General features: G+C 37.8%; 1 protein-coding gene across 2 annotated transcripts; it reads right to left on the bottom strand.

Annotated features, from left to right (window-relative positions):
• Positions 1–7,306, bottom strand: LOC140141459 (uncharacterized). 2 transcript variants are annotated; one of them, XM_072163325.1, is made up of 3 exons: positions 7,162–7,306; positions 4,521–4,647; positions 1–2,383 (listed from the first exon to the last, which is right to left on the bottom strand). In XM_072163325.1, exons 2-3 carry the CDS (start codon positions 4,620–4,622, stop codon positions 1,589–1,591), a joined length of 897 nt encoding a protein of 298 aa, XP_072019426.1. In that variant the 5' UTR covers positions 4,623–4,647; positions 7,162–7,306; the 3' UTR covers positions 1–1,588. The 2 variants fall into 2 exon arrangements, with proteins under 2 accessions (XP_072019426.1, XP_072019427.1); XM_072163326.1 differs by lacking the exon at positions 7,162–7,306 and having other exon boundaries at positions 4,521–4,681.
• Positions 7,307–18,926: the final 11,620 nt, after the last annotated feature.

Below are 18,926 nucleotides of genomic sequence, written 5' to 3'. Positions count from 1 at the left end.
TTTTGCAGTTGAGCACTTTCTGACTATCTCCAATAGACAGACTGACTCTGAATAGACTTTGGCTGTGTTGACACCATGGAATGTATATTTTTTCACATTCCCAAGTGATGGTAGTCCACCCAAAGCATTTCATCGTGTCGTCTGACGATTGCCTTTTCAGGCATGAAACTCAGAGTAACGACTACCTATTCTGGAAGGTCTGTTCTTTGAATTTTTATACGCTCTCCCTTTTGGGATTGAGCACTTTATTCAAAAGATAGTCTAACTTGAGTACAATGTTGTTATATTAAATTGTAGTTAATCCATTTTCTATCTATAGATTGCACGGAAAATTGCGGAGATTGAGTGAAAATCCAATGGCAAGAGCCACCGCTGGCGGCGCATCGTATTTTGAATACAAAGAATTAATACTATTTCATCATTTTTGGCAACGAATAACGCAATTTACATTTCCCCAATATTGTATAATATTATAGCGATTCGTTTTCATTCATCCTTTTTTATTCAATATACTGTTCTCATTTGAATTTTGCATATTTTTCCCTTTTTGCATTTTATTTTATCCCCTACTATCCCCACTTCAAGTCATTTCACTTCCTGCCTGTAATGTTATTTTCCAGGAACCAATTATGTTTCTATTAGTTTCCATATCCTTTTGGCTGATGATGTAACCTTGTTTGTGTGTTGTAGTATCACCTGTCTTTGAGAAAGATCAAAACCCCAAACCACTGAATTGAACTATATAATTATAACTTCACACAACAGATCAATTTTGCGCAAAGCAGAACCCAAGGAACCAGATGGAAAAACTTGCAACTGTAAAGTGAAACTTGACTGTCCCCTCAAAGGCAATTGTTTAGCTTCCAGTATAATTTACCAGGCGACGGTAACTCGACTTAACAATTCACATCATGAAACATATATTGGACTAACCGCTAACTCGTTCAAAACACGCTTTAATTGCCATAAGAGTGACTTTAATAACAGTGACAAAAGGCATTCAACAACATTAAGCGAGTACATTTGGAAATTAAAGGATAAGAAAATACCTTATTCAACTGAATGGAAATTAATCAGTCGGGCTAAGGCCTATTCAACTACCAACAAACTATGCAGACTTTGTTTAGAGGAAAAATACTTCATCATATTTAAGCCTCATCTCTCTTCACTGAACAAAAGAAATGAGCTAATAAACACTTGTAGACACAGGAAGAAGCATCTCTTGATCAACTACAACTGATCAATATATCAAGTATTGACTGCCTTCATGAACATGAATTGCTTATAATGTTATGTAACCATTTTTGACTGTAAATGTATGCCAATTAAACTGTCTAAATATCTAGCACTAGCTCCGCGCGCTTTACGCTCGGTGATCGCGCTTCGCGCTCACCGTCGCCACTTCGCGGCGTGAGCATTCCGTGCATCATAATCAGTTTCCAGTGATAAGCATTATTCTGACGAGTGTAGGTCGGCTGGTCGGCTGGCTTGCATGAAACAATATTGTAAATAATGCTTTAATAAATCACCAAGTCTATTTTAAATGTAATTTTATTTACATACATTCATGCATCATAAGTTCATAATGTCATGGCCGAATTCGCATACTGTACATTTTCTCATAAAGCGGCATATATTGATCGATCAATGGCAGGAGATCAATATCAATCTGTTCTCGAGATGGTATTTTTTTTGGAGGATAAAACTCGGTACTTTTAAACGCATCTTCATAGAACCCGCCTTCTTTCATCTTATTCCCATGCTGAATCTTCTTAGAGGCGATCCACGTGTCAACTATCTTGTCCCCCGCTTCCCATTGCAGCATTGACTCTTTGAACTCCACACCAAGGAAATGACAATATTGCCGAAGAACAGACAAAGGATTCGCTTGCAGATCATCAGCATCAATGACGATTGGCGTTTGGCCCAAATTTTCTTGGACGTGAACTATAAGATCGTATAGCTCGCCATAACCAAACCTCGCAGGAACTGCGTACTTCGGCATGTCTGCGAATGGTTTATCAATAAATGATGGCGCTAGTTTTACCATAATCTTCTTCCATGATGGAAATAGCCTGTACGGATTACGTATAAGAAATGTGTGTGTATATCCCTGTGGTATGTTGGTATAATTGGATCGTAGGCCGAAAGCTTGGTCGTGCACAAAAACAAAAGACTTGCCAGGAAATGGTGATTCCAGCATATGTTTGACCCACTGGAATGTAGCTATGCTTTCATCGAAACCTAACGCCACTTTTGCCGCTTGGGGTTCTGGGGCCACGATGCCTTCATTGAATGTCTTCTGAAATTCGTCATCTTCTGCAGCCGGGCACTCTGGACCAAAGCTATTAGCTGTGGTTATTGGTTCCTTGATTATCTGAACCTAAAATTTAACCAATTAAAAAACCCGGACATTAATTGTTATGTGTTGGTTATTTGCACATACTAGATTCAGCTTCACATAGAACTTTGTACAGTTATAATGAATAGTGTATAATATGTCGAATGTATAGCTATGGGGTTCCACTATCCAAGGATATCAAAATAAATACAAACATCAACACATAATGCGAGCTATAACGTGATAATGTGAGCGCACTATCGCAAAATTGGGAAATTCTGGCTATGTATAGGTAAAATACAAATGTATAGGTAAAATTGATTTTTGGATAAACATAAGGCGGAGGCGCCGTATTCAGCGATTACGATATTATTTTCTTTAGTTTTCACCTGGGTAAATTACATGATCATGCGATTTTTACAGTTTGTGAAAGAAAATGACTATTTCAACCTAAATACCGAGTATGAAGTTGATATCTTTTTGAATAATTTTTACAATAGCAAAACCATGAATTTTTCTGTAGAAACTTGTGATGGGCCTTTACCACGCCCTCTTCTATGGTAATTTTTCATGGTCGGCCCTACCACCGCGTAAAGGTTTATTCCTTCTTGATCCAATGCCATTTGGTCCAATCCCGCTTTGTCCGATGCCACTAGGGCCATGTTCCACAAGGACCACGACCATACTTGGATCATGTCCCACTAAGGCCATGTCACACTTGGTCCATGTCCCACTAGGGCCATGTCCCATTAATGCCATGTCCCACGATGTCCATATCCCAATAGGTTCATGCCCCTCTTGGTACATATCCCACTAGGGCCATGCCCTACTGGGGGCATGTTCAACTAGGGCCAAGAGACATGGCCCTAGTGGAACATGGCCCTAGAGGGACATGATCCAAGTGGGACATGGCTCTAGTGGGACATGGCCCAAGTGGGACATGGCCCTAGTGGACCATGACCCTAGTGAGACATATGGGTCATGGACCTAGTGGGACATGGCCTAAGTGGGACATGGTCCTAGTAGGACATGGCATAAATAGTGGGACATGGTCCAAGTGGGACATGGCCCAAGTGAGACATGGTTGTAGTGGGCCATGACCCTAGTAAGACATATGGGTCATGGACCTGGTGGGACATGGCCTAAGTGGGACATGGTCCTAGTGGGACATGGCATAAATAGGACATGGCCCTAGTGGGAATGAACATAGTGGGATACGGTCAAGTGGGACATGGCCTAAGTTGAACATGGGCAGCAATATGTGGCAACAATTAACTATACTTCGTTTTACGTGAAGTTTGGTAGTGACGTCATTGCTTTATTACGCAGTTTCTTCGCAAGAGTCCATAAATACTGCGACCAGCGAAATGCGTTCATGCGACACTAGTAAACTCTAGGCAAACATAGTCTCTTCCACCGTCAGATTTTGCCCTCGCCACACAAACAGTCTGTCAATGATAATGCACGATTCCTTTTTGATTGAATAAAATCTTTCCCACGAGGTCAAAGTACGCCATCAAGAACAGATTCTAGCAAGGCTTTCAACAGCTTAATGACTGTTAATCGGCTATTAAAGTTCCCGGATCTTCCTGTTTCTGATAGATGGCATCTTAATGACTGTTAATCGGCTATTAAAGTTCCCGGATCTTCCTGTTTCTGATAGATGGCATAGCTAATCAGAAACGACCTTTTAAGTTTTTAAATTCGCAGATTTAGGGCTTTTCTAACAGAATTCAACTTTTGCCGAAACTCTTTCCTGCAATGCAATTATACATCTTGCATTACAAAGGAAATGGATTAACATTCGAAATGTATCTATTGTTATGGAATATGCCTGTTGCATTGTGGAGAGGAATTTCGGCACAAATGGACCTTCGGTAGAGAAACCCAAAATCTGCGTAGTGGCAGACGGTTTGTGTTGGAATTAAACTGTTGACTGAGGAGACTAGGTGACACAAAGTATAGAGACGACATCACTGCTAACTGAGGCTCTGCAACTGATGTTAACGCGTCATACGGTCTTCATAATTATCACGGACAGGTTGCTTAGATTAGAATCAGAACAAAAAGAGATGTCTGTGTTCTCATGATTCCGTTTGCAGCTTATTAGTCAAGTATTGGATGGATAATAGCATCCCTCATAATGTAAAAGGATAGTAGTAGTAATGAATGAACTCACCCTTTCCGCGTAGCTCATACACTTCGTGAAGACCGTGGCCAAAGATCTTGGTGTTGTCCAAAGAAATATCCTTCGCTTAGGTTCGTTACTGATTTCATTCATACTGCTGAAAAGTGACTTCCTTTCGCTGACACGTTATTTGAGGTATGCGGTATATTAAAACAAAAAGAGAAAACACTTGTCAAAGCATCATTTTGTAACGTCTGACTGTTTGTCAAATAGTGGACTATCAGACAACTGTCCAACGTCCAAACATTTGTTGCTTAAGTAAACAATATTATATTACGTCAAAGATTCCTGATATTATTTTGACCTGATCGAATATTTGTTTGTATATTTGAACAGCTTTGCATTTTTGCATTCATTTACAGGAATTATTTGAATAAGGTACTATGTGATGCGATCAAGCAAAATCAGTCGGAACTCGGAAATATTGATTTTGAGATATAGCCAAATAAAGGAAATATTGTTGTTCAATTTTAATGGGGTTTTCAGTAAAATGCAGCTTTGTAAATGATTTCTCCTATCCTATAAGAAACTGAAAATTTAATATTTCCAAGATCCGACTGATTTTGCTTGATCGCATCACATATACTTAAATTTAAAAAGTATACAGGCAAGGACTTGTAGCCAGCCCTTCTTGGTCTAAAGGTTTATTCAGATTTCCTTTTACAAATTAAGCGTACTGCTAGCCGTCCAGCGCGTATTATTTGCACAAGGTCCAATGCACACGCTTGACGTCGCGCACGTATACGCGATGGTTAAGCTGTCAAAGGAAATCTGAATAAAACTTTAGTCGGGGAATGGTTAAATATGTTGCCCTTAAAAGTAGCGTCAAACGAAGATAGCGAGCATAGAGATTTATGGGTGTGCTGCCACTCTTTAAGCTTTCTTTTCCTTATTACGTGAATCATTAAAATATTGCCCCTCTCAGCCTTTTCTTTCTTTATTACTTGAATCACTTTGATATTGTCTTTATATTCTTCACTTTTGTTCTCTTTTAGTGCGTTCCCTGAGGCTGATCCCGTGCGCATGAAATGTCCCCAAATTTAATACTCACAGTTGTTGATATATATACAATTAGACCTTACCAAAAACTGAGACAGAGACTCAGGTGGACAGACGGGATTATTTCTTTAACTAAGCTGTCAATTTACAGGTATTTCACCAAAGCGCAAGATCGACATGAGTAGAACAACTTCATTAGAAAGGTCACCAATATTCAGATATACAGCCTGTCTCAAAAAAAGTTGTGCAAGTGAAAAGCGCCCTCTTTGGCAATTAGAAAATACCGTTGTGACATGATGCTTACATCAACGTCAAAGGAGTTGTCTTAGCTCTCAAACACCGTTTGTTCTGCTCAATTTGCTTCTTTTAATCTCGAGATATGCTTAGTAAACGACGAAAGGGTAAAATCACAATTGTGCCACTTTTACTAGGGAATAGAGCTTTGCATGTAAATCAGCGATAGCATCAAGTTTATCAAGAGTTCCTTCGTGAAATCAAAAGAACCCATCAATTACACAATACATTTTTTTTTACTGTTTTTACTATTTTATCATGATGCATGAATAATGATTCCCTTTTTCCACAGAAAAGATAAATAAATATTTCACATTCTGCATTTTAATGCAACGTTCAAAAATAATACAAAATAACTTAAGCAAATGTAAAGGAAAATGTCCTTTCTCATGGCACTATTTAATTCCACTTAGATCAGGCCTAACTTTAGACCCAGTCTTTTTTGTGCATACGGACCTTATAAGTTTATATTACTTGGGAGAGAAATTAGACAAAATAATGCACGCGCGCTGATGTTGATGCACTCTCGTGCATTAGACGCATCGACATCAGCTATACGTATCATCGATTTTACATGTAAAGTTCCCTTCCCTAATAAAAGTGGCACAATTGTGATTTTACCCTTTCGTTGTTAAATAAACATATCTCAAGATTGCAGCAAGCAAATTGAACGGAACAAACGGCATTCGAGAGCTAAGACTGCGCCCTTGACGTTGATTTAAGCATAATGTCACAACATTATTTTATAATTGCCAAAGAGGGCGCTTTTTACCTGCACAATTTTTTTTGAGACAGGCTGTAAGTATATCGACGACGATGACGACACAAGCCTCGCTCGTTTATCATTATATCACTTCTTTTGACTTTTCCTTTCTTTGGCCCTTTCTGTCAATTTGTCTATTAGTTTTGTTTTCATCCATCCAAATTCCATACAAAAACATACCAAAGTCCCCACAAATCAAAGTAGTGGAACAGATATTTCACCAAAGCGCAAGATCGACACGAGTAGAACAACTTCATCAGAAAGGTCACGAATATTCAGATATAAGTAGATTGACGACGATGACGACGTAGGCCTCGCTCGTTTTTATTTTGTTACGTTCTTAACTGACCATAGGCTAGTCAAATTTAAAAGTCACCCACCACTAATAATGCAACAGAATCCATTTCGCATGCGTCCATCTCGCAAAAGCCCATAGAAAAACATACCAAAATTCACCACAAATCTAAGTAGTGGAACAGTGCATAATTTGTCTAAATCCAAAATGACCGCTTATGCGGGGGGAGGGCTTGGGGTGAAATTTCAAATTTGGTCAAATATTGCTAATGCAGATCTTACCTGCTTTATGACACACAAATACTTGCAGCAATTAATGTTCCCTTCCTCCGTTGGCTGCCAATACAATGTCATATACACTATTCGGCATACGCACGTATAGCACAATGTGGTTGATTATATTTTCCGCTCCAAACAATGTCACACAATGCACTCATGAAACTCAGTACAAAAGATAGTAATAACGTCATGTATCAAGTTGAGGGCAAAGTTTAAGTGAAACTGGTGATCCGTACCCGTGTGATTTTCTTTACAGGGTTTGTGTTTATTTAATGAAGACATGGAATTTCGAAATACACCCTCACCATACATTAAGGTGTCAAGATTAATCCACATAATTGTCAAAATGACACCATTAAGGTGTCAAGATTACACTACATAGTTGTCAAAATGACACCATAGCATGCTCATGTGGGGACCCATATGCGACACCTTTATGTATGGTGAGTGTGTATTTGGGGTGTAGTGACATACCCCCTTGGAGTGTAAGTGACATGTTCTGCTACTGGAGTAAATCGGAGTGTCAAATGACACCCTTGAATACACTGCTGGCGTGTCAATTAACAACACACTGGTGTCAATGCATTTTGGTACTATTATCAAAACACTTCAAATAACACCTCCAATCTTATGTGGTACTCAATTTCAGCATTTCATGGTGTCATTTTCAGTAGCTAAGTGTGTCACGAAAAGAAATACACGTGAAAAGTGTCATTTTACACCCTTATATTTTGTCAGTGTAGTGCAATTGATTTCAGTTTTTATTCATTGCAATCATGCAAATCATGTTAAAGTTGTCATATTTTGCAGATGAATAGTGCTAATTAATCTAAGCTATGAAGGCAGTTTAACAGTACCCTCATTCTAGTAGAAAATTTCATTAAACTTTACACAAAGGGTCAAGTTCAAAACTACTCAGACCTGTTCAAAACTCACACCATCTTGATCCACTCGGTAATAAGGCTTCAGATTAAAAATTCCTTTAAAAAGGAATGAAGCTCCCAATGTCAGCTTGGACGTGATGTGGTGAATTCCATGGTGTTTCGATTTGGTATTTAAATAGTTTTATTTCTAGGTAAGAGGGGAAGATGATTAAATGCAAAAGCAGCGGCGTAGCCGAGATTTTTTCCAGAGGGGGGAGGGGAAAGCCTGTATGGGGCGGGGGCCCAAATCCACCAAACAAAAATGGGGTAGGTGCGACGCACCCACATCGAAAAGAAAGTGTACTTTCAGAGTAAAAATATCAAAGAAAAATAAATTTAAATTTTGCAATATAGTGGCCCAAGAGGGAAAATGGTAAACTGGGTTATTACTTTTTTCAAAGAAATTGGGCGCTCCACGAGAAAAATTTGCTTTTTTATTACAGATTTGGTCTTAATAGAAATGAATTTTGGCCATCATTCTTACTAATATCCTAGCTAAAGTTTTCAGCCTAAAATGAAGGTAAATTTTACGTGAAAGCCAGTGCTTAAATGATTTAATTTAATTTTTGGATACATGTTATTCGTTCATCATACGTTTATAAAATCATGGCCGAATTCTCGCTATTCGCAAAAGGGCGCCGCCAGCGGTTTGCGATGTAATCGTGATGTATCATGGGAAAATCGTGATGTATCATGGGAAAGGTCGACATCAAGTCCGCGCAATACGAATATTACCATGCTATTACATAGGAACACGTGACAATATTTTTTAGTTTGTCAATATAACGGTATTACACGCAAATCGATAGAGAAAAATTAATTGTGCACATTTCAAATCACATTATTAAGTATTATTGAGTATCGATTCGCGTGTAACACCTTTATTTTGACAAACTAAAAAATATTGTCACGTGTTCCTATGTGATAGCATGGTAATATTCGTATTGCGCGGACTTGGATGTCGACCTTTTCCCATGATACATCACGATTACATCGCAAACCGCTGGCGGCGCCCTTATTGCGAATAGCGAGAATTCGCATGCTATACATTTTCTCATAAAGCGGCATATATTGATCGATCAGTGGTAGGAGATCATGATCAATCTGTTCTCGAGATGGTAATTCTTTTGGAGGATGAAACTCTGTGCTCTTAAACGCATCTTCGTAGAACCCACCGCCTTCTTCCATCTTATTCCCTTGCTTCTGCGCCTTAGATATGATCCACGTGTCGACTATCTTGTCACCCGCTTCCCATTGTAGCATTGACTCTTTGAACTCTACACCCAGGAGATGACAATATTGTCGCAGAACTGACGCTAGATTCGTTTGCAGATCATCAGCATCAATGACGATCGGGGATTGGCCTAAATAATCCTGGACGTGAACTAAAAGAGCGTACAGCTCGCCATAACCAAACTTTACAGGAACAACGTACTTTGGCATGTCTGCGAATGGCTTATCAATAAACGATGGCATTATTTTTACCATGGTTTTCTTCCATGATGGAAATAGCCTATACGGATTACGTATAAGAAATGTGTGTATATATCCGCGTGGTATGTTGTCATAATTGTATCGTAGACAGAAAGCTTGGTCGTGGATGAAAACGAAGGACTTGCCAGGAAATGGTGATTCCAACATGTGTTTGATCCACTTGAATGTGGCTATATTTTCATCGAAACCTAAATCCACGTTTGCCGCTTGGGATACTAGGGTAGCGATGCCTTTTGTGAATGTTTGTTGCATTTCATCATCTTCTGCTGCCGTGAATTCCGGACCAAAAACATGAGCTGTGACAAATGGCTCATTGATGATCTGAACCTAAAATTTAACCAAGAATTTAAAACATTAGTGAGTTGTTTCAAGATCATCTTTGCTGTTCAACAACCTGAAAGTTTTGGATTGTTCTGAAATACACATTTTGTTAATTGGACTTTGACGCCCTGTTCGTGAAAATCGAACAAGAATTGACCAAGATAGGCGCTTCCAAAGTCTCAAACCCCAAAATCAAAAATTGCAATTTCAACGATTTTCAATGGGAACGTATCATTGTATTGCACACAAGCACCATGAGTTTGGGGTTTGAGGGTTCGGAGGCGCATATCTTGGTCAATTCTTGCTCGATTTTCACGAACAGGGTGCCAAATAAGAAAGCAAAGTCCAATTAACAAAATGTATATTTCAAAATTATCAGGTTGCTGAACAGCAAGGATGACTTGCCTTTTTTTGCCTGGTGTAGATCGATCAAATAGATTCAGACAGTAATCAAGTCTTATGTCACTCCTGATATAGCCAAATAGATTATATCCAAAGAGTTCCGACTAAAAATTTTCCCGTTCGCAGTTACTATAGGGTATTAAATAAAAGGCACTAAATTTAATGCCCACGTGACCCATGGGCGCCGCCATACCAAGACCGCCAAGTAATCAGTAGATGTGCTACTAAGAGATAGGAATTTTCAGACAAATATCATCAAAATTGCTGAAAATGTTAAAGACAACATAATTATACATTGGGGGATTCTGTTTTTTAAGTATGTTTTCAAGAACTAAATTGTGAAAGTTTTGACCAAAAGAATTATCGACGGAAACTCTTACAATAATACGACAAAGTTACAAAAAAATGACAAATTTGCTAGATAGAAAATTTGGACATGCATCCAATTGAAATACACAGGAAGACCACCCGCTGTGCCAAAGGTAACTTTTCCAGACATCCTGTCTAGACGCTGTAATGTCAGCGCCCATCTGGTGACGTGGGCATTAAATATTATGTTCCTTTATTTAAATGCCCTAAGACGACTGCCAAATCTGCCATCGGAAATAAAAAATAACACCACAGCCTGTTATTGGTTATTTAATATCGTGTAACTAGTTCGGCACCAGGGAGGCGCCTTTCCTAGTTAATTACACGTTATTCACCAATCACGGGCCGTGAAGTGTTTGATTGACAGGTTTATCAGACCTGAACTATTCCATTTTTCACCTTGGCGTATTAGTGACGTCAGTGCGAATTGCTTCAGACGCAGCTTCCAATAACGCGAGTTCGCTCAAAGCGTTGGCGTGCATAAACATGCGTTTAAAGAAGCCCCAAAGATGCGTTTACTGTACTCCAAGGTACAAAAATGACAGATCCTAGTTCCTTTATTTCTGAATCATGCCAACGATAATTTTTGTCTTTGAGTTTGAGCGTAACAAACAGCAACGTACTTTTGATCGAATTTATCCGGGAGAACACGGAGAAGCAGGCAAACATGGTGGAGCATGCACTGTCTGGTTTAACTCACTGGACCTTTATCCGATATCGACGCAAGATTATCTTAGATAAACACAGTTTTATCACATGATTTCGATAAATTTAGTGTATTAAGTGAAAAACTGAATGTGTTTGAAAAACATAGTTCATGTTTGAAAAACTAAGCTTATCAAATTACCGAACACTTGCCGTGCCATATATTGCCACGTTGGTTTGAATAGAAATACCAAAGAGAGCTGGTGACATTAGGACCTGGTCGTAAATATGCAGAAGAAAGTAGGTTCTTGTTGAGTGTTTTGAGTGTACGTCTCTGTTGAGTGTTTTGGCCCCGTTTTTCTTATCCAGATGACTTTCCGCAGGAATTGGTCAGTCAATTCACCTTTTCGGTAAATCCCATAACCCTTTGCGAGTACACCTGAGAACTCGTCATTTGACGTCACGCCGAGATTTGACCGAAAATATTGGTATCGGACCGCTCACTTCTGAAGGATGCCACAAAAAAACGGTACAAGCTACATTCTAACTATTCTAAATAGGTTCTAGAAAATATAGTTTTGTAACATGTCCTAAATTTTTAGCTAATTTAGATGTTTGGAGAGGGTCGCACTTTTGTGTTTTTAGGAAGGATATGTAAACGACAGATAACACCAAAAATATGAAGAAATTATTTCCAAACCGTGTTAAGTCAACAATCATTATGTTGCTCATTTTCAAGAATGCTGGTTTACAAAAAGCACGCCATTGTCTCATTTCGTAAACAAAGCCACACATACCATTGTTTCCTTTCATTTCCTTTATAATCGGTTACCCAACGAAGCTATGAATACCAGCTTTATTGCGATATCGCACATGAGAACAGACACTTGTGCACAACCAGAGAAGATCCGATTTAATCAGTTGAGCTGTTTCAATGAGTGTTATCTTGGTTTAATAGCTTTTAATGGGGTTAAGTCCGGCAAAGGTCGAGATGAATTCTACTGTAGACATGACTGCATCATGTATCAGAAGCACGCAACTGGTGCTCTTCAGAATGAGTCGGATATTCTAATCAAAATGCACAGAAACTCATCAAATTGGACTAGTTTAAAATGACAAGAGTATTCTAATAAACATGAAGGGAGAATTTGGTCAATAATAATTATTATATAACGAATAGATTATTGTCAAAAAACAACTCACCTTAATCAAATTTGACTAGGATGTCTTATCCGAGGAGGACATAACATAATCTTATAATGTAAGTTATGGATAATCTGGTCAAACATTGATTTGGCAATCTGGTCAATATAAATAGTTACTTGTTAAAATAAACCGGAAACTAATCATTTGATAGGATTGTCTGGGTCAAAGTGATAATAAAAATTAACAGTATACCGTCTAGAAGCATATATGCCTCTAAACGAGGGTTTTTTTTTTAACGAAAGATATGAAAGGCCAATACCCTTCTCAAAACATTGCAATAGATTGGTTTTACAAATATACATGTTTCTACAGCCGCCTTTATCAGTAATATAGTTGTTCAAACTCTAAATAACGTTTTTGTTGAGAGTGTCTGCCTCTTGTCTCTTGTGTCAGAAAAACCTTGTTAAGAGGCATATATATGCTTGTAGACGGAATTTTACGGTATCTCATCAAAACGATTAGTTAAATACATGAGTAGGGATTCTATTAAAACAAGAATAGTATGAAATTAAAGTTCGATTTCAAATTCGAGCCTATTTGCGGTCCCCTAATGTCTCTTCTCTGTGCTTTATGAGCCCAATTTTAAGGCACTTTTAAGGGGCCCCCTAAAACCCAGAACGAATGAAACGCACCCGGGCCCTTAAACCCACCCACACTCTTGACGGCAGTATTAAATATTTGTAAAATCAACACCCGGGTCTATATTCCTGATATGAGTGTTGTAAAAAGTCCCCATTTCCTCCATTTGTCTAAAGTCTTGTAAGGCTAGTATCACATTTGTGACGGGTGAAATTCCGAGTGGAACATTGAAATATTACCTGAAATAGTTTAATTTTCAGTGTATATTGACAACAAAAAGTAAATAAACAAATAAAAGTGCGTTGTGGCCTCAGAGAAACTGGCGTATTCAACAAGATAAGTTTTGCCCTTTGACCATCTATATTGGTCAATGAGGTCAAAATAATAACGATGACCAGTGAAACCTTTGAACGTTATATCACACAGTTTATTTAAGCAAAAATAAACCACAAAGTCATTTTTTCTAAAACTGGCAGGTGTAACAGAGTGAAACTTGTTTTCCCGGTGCTCTCTTTTTGCTTTAATATCTCAAATTCCATATACAAATTCACCTTGTTCATTGAACAGCGAAAGGAAATCACATTTCAGCAGTATGAATGAAATCAGTAACAAGCCTAAACGAAGGGTATTTCTATGGACAATACCGCGATCTTTGGCTAGCTATGCCTTGCCCTCACTCATATTTTACAAAAGTGCGACTATTTCTGAACATCTAACCTAGCTGTAATTTTAGGTCATGTTAGAGAAATATATTTGCTAGAAGTTTGGAGAATAGCTAAAATATTTGCTGGTTATTTTTCACACAGTGATGTTAACTAGGCATGTGCCCATTCTTCCAACGTACATCATTTGTAGAGGTCACGCGTCAATAGTGAGAGCACTGTGTATTGTGTATCGGAAAACGGACAGTAACTACAGTATGATTCTTGACGATGTGTCTTTTAATAACATAACATCACTTGAGTATAAAGTTACCGTATATTATAAACAAACAGTCCTAATAACATTTTAAACAAATTTGATGTGTTCTATACATTATTCATGTGCAGAATTAAGATTAAAGGGCCCAGTATCGAGCCTTGTGGGATTATGCATACTTAAAGGTTAAAATTTGTGAATATTACATAAAATGGTATGTATGCATTTAAACATATTATTCACCAATTTTTGCACAAGAACAAATGATAATGAGATAACCTGCCGTAGATTTCTTTTTGACATTCAGGGGATGAGGTTTGGAAAAAAATTCTAAAAGTATAGTGAATGCAGCGAAACTGGTAAGATATGATGTAAAGTGGATTACATGCGTGCGAAGCGGGCAAAAATTGGTACTTTTTAGGCTAAATTGACCAAATATGAGGTAAATTTTGTCACAAACCAGCATGCAGGTGTCAAAGGGGGGATCTTTGTATGGATCATCATCCCCCTGTCAAAATATTGAGGATTTATTCCCCCATCCCCCGGGATCTACGCCTATGGAGACAGGGAATAATCAGAAATAATTAGGGTGAACTGATACAAAAATGACCCGGGCAATTCTTGTAGCAGGGGGACGACATGGCAAAAGTGAAATAGGTCGATAATTTGAAAATGTTTTTGTACATGGAAATTATTTTCAATGGGCCTACTTTCAATTGACTAGAAACTAACCAGTTGACAAAGACAACTTAAAAAAAGGTTTACCATAGTGTATGGAGTCAAAATGGAGTCTATACAGCATGAATATATCTTACACGAGGGTTAAATATTGTGTTTGGTCTTTTATTCTGTACATTTAAATGGAAAGGAGGCAAGCACGACCAGATGTGGCAACAAAATGTCGACTTGCTTGTAACGCTATGAGAGTGTCCGTCGATATTTACTTTTTAAAATAATGCTATCGAAATGTAGTTCTTGATAACATCTATGAAAAAAAAAAATCAGAATTTAATAATTTAGATATATGACGATGCTGATATGTGTCTGAAAATTCCTATCCGTTTCGAATTATGGTGTTTAAGGTGGTACCACACCCTTGATAAATGTGTGACTATTTTTAGCATTTTTCTCAAAAAATTTATCAATTTTATTCACTCGGTAATTTTATCTGGGACACCCTGTATACATAACTTTTGTTACCAGTGTGTACCTATTTTTTGAGAAAAATGCAAAAGTAGTCACACAATTTATCAGGGGGTGTAGTACCACCTAACTGAATCATATGAGGTCGGGTAATTTATTTATCTATCATTTTTACAAATTGAACCATGTCGTGCCTGAGTTACACCTTTCTTTTGGTGAAATGTATTCACTTTATATTCAAAATATCCAATCCTCTATTAGTTTCACATATCATGGTTTTGTACGATAATCATAATAATATTACTATTGTTATTGTGATGTTAATTGTTTGTCATATTTATGACCTCCTTTTTACGTTTACACTGTTCTGAAGCCATTCTGCTATAGGCGTCCCATGACTGGTAAATTAATTTACACAACTGCATTATTCATCATGGCTGAATTCGCAAGCTATACATTTTCTCATAAATGGGCATACATTGATCGATCAATGGTAGGAGATCAGGATCAATTTGTTCCCGAGATGGTAATTCTTTAAGAGGATGAAACTCCATACTCCGAAACGCATCTTCATAGAACCCGCCTTCTTCCATCTTTGTCCCTTGCAGAGCCGACTTAGTTGCGATCCACGTGCTGGTGATCCCATCTCCAAATTCCCATTGTAGCATCGAGTCTTTGAACTCCACTCCCAGGAGATGACAATATTGTCGCAGAACTGACGCTGGATTCGCTTGCAGATCATCAGCATCGATAACGATTGGAGATTGGCCTGACTTCTCTTGCACATAGACCATAAGATCGTATAGTTCGCCATAACCAAACTTTGCAGGAACCAAATACCTTGGCATATCTGCGAATGGTTTGTCAATAAACGATGGCATTAGTTTCACCATCGTCGTCTTCCATGATGGAAACAGCCTGTACGGATTACGTATAAGAAATGTGTGCCTAAAACCTCGTGGAATGTTTCCATAATTGCTTCGTAAACTAAAAGCTTGATCATGGGCAAAAACAAAGGACTTTCCAGGGAAGGGTGATTCTAGCATCTCTTTTATCCACTGAAATGAAGCTTTGTTGGCGTCGAAAGCTAAATCCATTTTGGCCAATTTGGATTCTGGGATAGAAGGAATGAGTTCCTCGAACATGGCAAACGCCTTTTGAAATTCATCATTTTTGTCTGCGATGGAGTCCGGACCAATGGTATGAGCTGTGGTTATGGCCTCCTTGATGATCTGTACCTAAAAGAAAATGGACATTTATTGCAGGTTTAATTCCTTGCCCATATCAAGGATTCTGGAGTACTTGTCATTGTTTGACTGATTGTTGTTTTGGTGTCGGTTCTTTTACTGCATTAACATAATGACATCATGATATGTATGACTCAATGCTGTCTGTATGTGACAACTAGTTTCTCTATTTTAGGGTTTTGCACAATACAGCTCCTTAATTTTTAAATGAAAGTGAAAGTAATGAATGACGAGAAACTCAGAAATGATTTTTTCACTGGCTATCTAAAGCTCGTGGTAAGAATTAACAAAACAAGAGCATATCAGTATTGGATACAGCGTACCTCATTTTCAAGTAAAAAGTAACGATTGGCCATTAATGGACTTACCCCTTCAGCGAAGCTCATACACTTGAGGAAGACCGTCGCCAAAGTTCTCGGTACTGTCCACAGAAGTATTCTCAGTTTAGGCTCTTTACTGATTTCATCCATGCTTCGAAATTTTCCATGCAACATGAAAAAATAAAGGGAATTACTGCGTTGAAAACTTTTGTATTTGTCTTGGCGTGTACCTATTCGTAGATATCGAACAAACTGTGGACTACAAATATAGGTCAAGCTATAGAAAATGGACATTGTACCGACGTGCTAATACCTCTTGGTTAGCTGATATAATAGTATGGATGACCAATGAACCATCAACTTGATTAGAACACTCCCATAGACTTGCAGTGAGCTCAGCTGTGCACTGCTTGCACAGACATTTATAAATTGAGCTCATTTTTTATTTTTCAATATTTTTCTGTGCACATTGGGGATGTTAATGCCAATTATGTTTTGTATCTATCCTGCAAATCACAGCAACATAACTTATTTGGTTTTCCTGTAAGTGTGAGTCAAAATTGGTCCATCGCCACAGTGCGCTTAATTGCCAGTGGCCAAGTACAGCACTGCTCAGAATGGCACAAAATATTCAGATCAATAAGATCAGATGAAAACCTTGACCTACTGAGCTGTAATTTAGCAAAGTTGGCATTATTACCTCTATCATACCCTCTGTAAAAAGGCTAAAATATTGGACAAGTAGATCTCGAGTTACAAATTAAATTACCAGCTTCCCTTTGGAATTTCCATACGCCTTTCGAGTCATGTTAAATAGACACCTTTCTGAACATAAATGTGAAGTTTCGTGCTCATTTGATGTAATTTTCACCTGATCCCAACCCTAAACTTTTTCTTATATATTTATACCATGTACAACTTGCTCCTATACAGGGTGTCCCAGAAAAAATTACCGGGCAAATGAATTCGGACGTAAGTCGAGAAAAAGATATTAGAATCTAAAAATCTAAACATCAGCGTGTAGCCCATCTTATTCTGCATCTTATACGTTAATTTTACTGGAATCGGATGACTGATTGCGAAGAAATGAGTGATTACATAACGCATGCTCCAATTCACTTCATTCCAAGTTTGAAAGAAAGATCATTCAACACAATGCGCACTGTCAATGGGCTTCATATTTTGTTCGGTGAAATCCTTTTCGTTCTTTTTAAACAATCTGTTTCTTGGAAAACATTTCATTAGGTTTTGTTCAAATTTGAAAACCTGCACGATATTGAAAATGACAGCCTGCAAGCAAGATGATGCTCCGTACTTGTAAATATCTTTTTTTCGTTAATGTTGATAAATGTTGATTAAAGAATTTTACAAAAAGAATTACTACCGGCTTAAGGATACGATACATGATTTACCGACAAGTTACTGACGAGTGCTATTCACAGATTAAAGAATAACAAATCCACTGGGATTGATGGTATCCCTGGTGAATTTTTTAAACACTCCATTGATCAAGTTAATGAGTTTCTTACATGTATAACTCGTATATTCAATGCTATTTTTGATACAGGGTATTTTCCAAATGCTTGGACGCAAGGTATAATTGTGCCATTACATAAGAAAGGTGATACATTAAATACAAATAATTATAGAGGTATTACACTTTTAAATGTTTTCAATAAGGTATTTACCAGCGTCCTAAATACTCGTCTTACTGAATGGTGTGATGAATATGAGTACTGTTGATAATATTTTTGTTCTTCATGGTATTATTCAAAAAACCCTTATTCATAAGGGTGGTAAATGTTATTGTCTTTTTGCTGATTTTTCACGTGCTTTTGACTCGGTGCCAAGAGAAATTGGTGTATGAAATCTGAAATTGGTGTATGTGGAAAAATGTTTGATATAATAAAGTGTATGTGCAAGAAAGTATTTTCATGTGTTAGGGCAAATCAACATTTGTCTGAGTATTTTGAATGTCCAATTGGGCTGCGACAAGGTAGTATGGAGAGTCCACTTCTCTTCTCATTATGTATTTCAGATCTATATAATTTGTTAATGAAATATGGTGATAAAGGGATAAGGTTTTTGCCAGATCATACGGAAGTAAAGATTTTAATGTATGCTGATGATGTATTAATTGCTGATTCCCCAAACTTCAGCGTCACATCACTGCTTTAAATAAATTTTGTAAACAGTGGAAA

This window comes from Amphiura filiformis, chromosome 19 (assembly GCF_039555335.1).
Source record: "Amphiura filiformis chromosome 19, Afil_fr2py, whole genome shotgun sequence".
NCBI lineage: Eukaryota > Metazoa > Echinodermata > Ophiuroidea > Amphilepidida > Amphiuridae > Amphiura > Amphiura filiformis.
This window is presented reverse-complemented; position numbering and strand designations above follow the sequence as displayed.